The sequence below is a fragment of the Procambarus clarkii genome, chromosome 55 (genome assembly GCF_040958095.1).
Source record: "Procambarus clarkii isolate CNS0578487 chromosome 55, FALCON_Pclarkii_2.0, whole genome shotgun sequence".
Lineage (NCBI taxonomy): Eukaryota > Metazoa > Arthropoda > Malacostraca > Decapoda > Cambaridae > Procambarus > Procambarus clarkii.
Genome location: NC_091204.1, coordinates 1,052,789 through 1,058,120, shown reverse-complemented (window position 1 = coordinate 1,058,120; position 5,332 = coordinate 1,052,789). Strand labels below are relative to the sequence as shown.

Sequence of the window (5,332 nt, the reverse complement as noted above, 5' to 3'; positions counted from 1 at the left end):
AGAACAGTGATAAAAGATATCTTTGGCTATTTTTTCTTACTTGATGAAGCATAATGGCTGTTAAGAAAGCGTTCAAAGAAGTTAAGCAAAACTATTTTTAGTTGAGAGAAGTGTTATTTTAGTTAAGAAAGACAAAAAATATGATGAATATATATGAATATATTTTCATTTGAGAGAAGTGTTATTTTAGTTAAGAAATAATGAAAAGATGATGAAAGTGACTATTATTTAGTTGATTGGCGAATATTTTAGTTACAAAACGACAAGAAAAGATGATGAATGTGGCTATTTTCAGTTGAATGACGATCTTGAGGTTATCTTGAGATGATTTCGGGGCTTTTAGTGTCCCCGCGGCCCGGTTCTCGACCAGGCCTCCACCCCCAGGAAGCAGCCCGTGACAGCTGACTAACTCCCAGGTACCTATTTACTGCTAGGTAACAGGGGCATTCAGGGTGAAAGAAACTTTGCCCATTTGTTTCTGCCTCGTGCGGGAATCGAGCCCGCGCCACAGAATTACGAGTCCTGCGCGCTATCCACCAGGCTACGAGGCCCCAGGCTACGATGGTTAAAGTTAGTTATGAACATTGTTGGAAAGTTTCCTTTGACTATTTTTAACTAAGAGAAAGGTCATTTTAGTTAAGAAACGACAAGAAAATATGATGCATGTTTCTATTTTCAGTTGAGAGAAATGTTATTTTAGTTAGGAAATAACAGGAAAACATGATGAACATGACTATTTTTAGTTGATTGACGAATAACTTTAGCTAAAACCGACAAGAAAAGAATGTCTTGGTAAATTTGTTACTTAATAAAGTGAAGATTTGTTTACGAACAGTGTCGTGAAGAACATTCTGAGAACATTGAGAACATGACAAAGAACACAGAGAACTTGGAAAAGAATGTGAAGAACATGGAGAAAAAGTACACAGAGAACATGCTGTGAGCATTGGTAGAATATGGAGAATATGGAGAGACAGGTGAAAAATATGGAATGGACATTTGGGAGGATATTTTAAGAACATGGAGAGAACATATGAATACAGTAAGATTATTGAATGTTTGGATAAGTTGGGGAATGGGCGAGATGAAGGGAAAGTAGGGGGTGAGGGGAGATAAAGGGGGAAAGGCAGGGGAAGATAAGGGGAAAAGGAAGTTGGGGGAGGTAAGGGAGAGGGAAAGGTAAGGGATGAGGGAGTGAGATAAGAGAGCGGACAGTTCTAGGTGCTTGGAGGAAGGTGAGAGGGAGAGATAAGGTGTGATATGACCGGGTGATTATTACTACCATGTGAATGATTATTTACATAGCTGAGTAAACAAAAGGGTATTGAAGGAGAAGATATGCTTACTTTGATAAAGTGATCTGAAAATACTAATACTAATACTTTGATCTTGATCTGAAATACTATGTTTGATGAACTAAGGTGGAGGACGGGAGTTGGAGCTCGGTAATTGCTTTTTCTTTACTTACTCAGTTAGAAGTGTGACTGCTTTAAATTTCAAAGAAATTGATTAGGTATTAACGATGATATGAGAGGAGGTTAAGGTGCGGGACGGGAGCTGGAGCTTGGTAACTAAATTGTTGTATTTTACTATGTCTGAAATACACCGGTTTTAAATTTCAGGGAAATTGTTCAGGTATTAACGAAGGTATGAGAAGGGGATAAGGCGGGGACAGGAGCTAGAGTTCGATAATTGTTTGCGTTTATTTTACTACGTCTGAAATATGACAAATAACTTAAATATGTTTTAATTTGGGATAAAATTTAGCTAATAGTAGTGAAACTACACTTATAAACATATAGAACTGGGTTCAAGAGCTAATATTTGATAAACTTTTAAAAATTATCTGCTCATTAATTATATCCATATGAACTCTGAAGAACTCAGGGAGGAATAAAACTCTGAAAAAATTCGGTTATAAACTGGTCTCTTCTCACAATTCGGTCTTAAAATGGTCTAAGTTTCATTTCGTTCTAAAACTGGACTCTGATTTCGGCTTTACAACTGATCTCTGTCTCATTTCAGTCTACAACTGGACTCTGAGAATACTTCGGCTGGTCTCTGATTAATTTTGGTCTTAAAAATGTACTCTGATAATATTTGAATTTTCTCCATAAGAACTCTTAAGATCGTGGGTGTAAGAAAATCTCTGAAATATTTTGTTCCTAAAATGGTCTCTGAGTAATTTTGGTCTTCATGTGGACTCTGAATAGTTTCGGTCTTTAACTGATTCTGTCCAATTTCGGTCTTTAATTAGACTCTGAATAATTTTTGGGCTCAAACTGGTCTCTGAATAATTTTGGTCTCAAACTGGATTTTGTTCAATTTCGGTCTTAAAATGGTCTCTGTCAAATTTTGGGCTTAAACTGGTCTCTGACAATATTTTGGTTTAAAAATGATCTCTGAAATTATTTCGGCCTTAAAAGAACTCTGTCATATTTTCGGTTTTATATGGTCTTTGAACAATTTCGGTCTTTTACTGGACTTTGAAGAAATTCGATTTTCAACTAGACTCTGAAGAAATTCGGTCTTCAACTGGTTTCTGACACTGGTCTTAAGCAGGTGAAACAGCAGTAAATTTATATAAAAACTAAAAGTCACTTCTAAGATGTCTATTTTCCTTAAAACTTCTATGAACATTTTCTCTGGAAATGGTTTTTGAAATATTTTCGGTCCTAAACTCTTAAATAAACTTCTATGATTATATAAGCTCTGAAATAATTTTGGTCTTAAACGGATGTGATGGAATAAAACTCTTAAAAAATCGAGTTCAAACGGGTGAGACACAGCGGTGCCTTTCCAAAATTTACCTGGAACCCTCCACAGCTTTGTGGTGATTGGCCCAAAAAAATCTCAATCACCGCTATGCCGCCATCCCTACTACTTCTAGGATGTTCCTTTGTACTGTGGTTGGGAACCAGGAGCTGGAGGAACGTATTTTTAAAGTTACAGGGAGAGGACATACCTCAATTTATTTGAGGACCACTAACACTAGTGGCTTCGACGAGGACAGGAACCGTCGGTTTGTTAAAGATCCCCCCCCCCCCCTCCCACTTGCCCTGAGGATCATTTCCATTTGTAGTTAAAAATTTTAACAAAGAGTTTTGGCCTTTACGGCTTCGGCGGGTGGGTGGTTCCATGGGTTTATAAACCTATAGTGAGTCAAACTCATACCGGGTATATGGAATCTTTAAAATATTTCATCATCAATAAGAGAACCTCTTGCATCACTCCAGACAGTCCTCTATAGCATTCATAGCGTCACTAAACTAACGCACTAAATTGCCCCAATCTAACCTAACCGTGGACACACGAATATAAAACGGGACATCATGTTAATTTTGCGAGCCGCTGTCATTATTAGCACATCTGTTTTTGGGCCGTAACTTGAAAATGTTATGTATCATTGGAGATGGTGAGTGGAATCACCACATACTGAGACTCTCCACCAAATTTTTACTATAACTACTGGGTGGTTTTCTTTAGTGTGGTCCAGCCAGCTAGTATAGTGCACCAGTAATGGTAGTCACCAGGTACAGTGTGGTCCAGCCAGCTAGTATAGTGCACCAGTAATGGTAGTCACCAGGTACAGTGTGGTCCAGCCAGCTAGTATAGTGCACCAGTAATGGTAGTCACCAGGTACAGTGTGGTCCAGCCAGCTAGTATAGTGCGCCAGTAATGGTAGTCACCAGGTACAGTGTGGTCCAGCCAGCTAGTATAGTGCGCCAGTAATGGTAGTCACCAGGTACAGTGTGGTCCAGCCAGCTAGTATAGTGCACCAGTAATGGTAGTCACCAGGTACAGTGTGGTCCAGCCAGCTAGTATAGTGCACCAGTAATGGTAGTCACCAGGTACAGTGTGGTCCAGCCAGCTAGTATAGTGCACCAGTAATGGTAGTCACCAGGTACAGTGTGGTCCAGCCAGCTAGTATAGTGCGCCAGTAATGGTAGTCACCAGGTACAGTGTGGTCCAGCCAGCTAGTATAGTGCACCAGTAATGGTAGTCACCAGGTACAGTGTGGTCCAGCCAGCTAGTATAGTGCACCAGTAATGGTAGTCACCAGGTACAGTGTGGTCCAGCCAGCTAGTATAGTGCACCAGTAAGGGGAACCACCACCACTAACATGCTGCTGTGCTGGCAGGTGTGGGCAAGATGGTGGCCCGGTGCCCCATTGAGTGGCAGCAGCAAGGCGGCATTGACCAGTGTTACCTCATCCACAACAGAGGTCACTCCCGGTCGTTCACAGACGCCAGGTCGTACTGCAGAGCCCACGGTGGCGACCTGGCCATTGTCGGCAGCGCCGATATGCGTGTCAGTATCCACTACTTCTTCCGTTTATTTCATTTATCCTATAAATTGTGCAAGTATATATATCTACGTGATCCTTACCAAATGAGTCGCTGCATTTGGGGTTGCATACATACCTCAAGGTAGGTCTGTGTCACAGGACTGGCTGGTGGGCGCCGTGGCGGAGACTGGAGACGTCGGCCAGGACGCCTACATGTGGGTCGGCGCTCAACTGGTCGACGACACCTGGAAATGGATAGAAATTGGAATTGATGTCGACACTTCCGTGACGTGAGTGGACATGAGCTTGCACCTCTTTTGTTTCATATTCCTGTGATCAATATGGGATGTAGTGCTCTATATCTTGTACAAATAAACGGCGTGAAAACATGTTTGGTGTGGACAGGGCGTTTGAGGACACGGGGGAGGGGAACTGCGCTGCTTTCACCTTGAACGGCAAACTGATCAAGCAGGACTGCTCACAACAGCTCAAGTTCATCTGCCACCGAAACATCAGTGAGTGTGCTTGGCTCTGTCTTGGTGTGGACGGTAGAGCGATGGTCTCGCTTCATGCAAGTCGGCGTTCAATCCCAGACCGTCCAAGTGGTGACCCCATCCAAGTGCCATATAGCCGTAATGGCTTGGCGCTTTCCCCTGATATTTCCCGCCGTCGAACTTGAACTCTCTATGCATCACAAGGTGTTGAGCTCTAGTCTGGCAACATTGATGGTGCCATATACCACCGTGAGTGTTCATAGTTCACAGTACACACACACACACACACACACACACACACACACACACACACACACACACACACACACACACACACACACACACACACACACACACACACACACACACACACACACACACACACACACACACACACACACACACACACACACACACACACACACACATATATATATATATATATTTAAGGCACAACTCTCCTAAACACGAGAGTCAAGTATACAACTTTAGAACACTTTCCCACCAGGAGACTCGAACCCTAGCCAGCACAGAAGCCTTCCAGCAACTG

At 42.1% G+C, this 5,332-nt stretch overlaps 1 protein-coding gene across 1 annotated transcript; it reads left to right on the top strand.

Moving 5' to 3' along the window:
- The first annotated feature begins 4,118 nt into the window (after positions 1–4,118).
- Positions 4,119–4,967, top strand: LOC138352859 (uncharacterized). Its single transcript, XM_069305411.1, has 3 exons — positions 4,119–4,311; positions 4,448–4,578; positions 4,694–4,967. Exons 1-3 carry the CDS (start codon positions 4,153–4,155, stop codon positions 4,965–4,967), a joined length of 564 nt encoding a protein of 187 aa, XP_069161512.1. The 5' UTR covers positions 4,119–4,152.
- Positions 4,968–5,332: the final 365 nt, after the last annotated feature.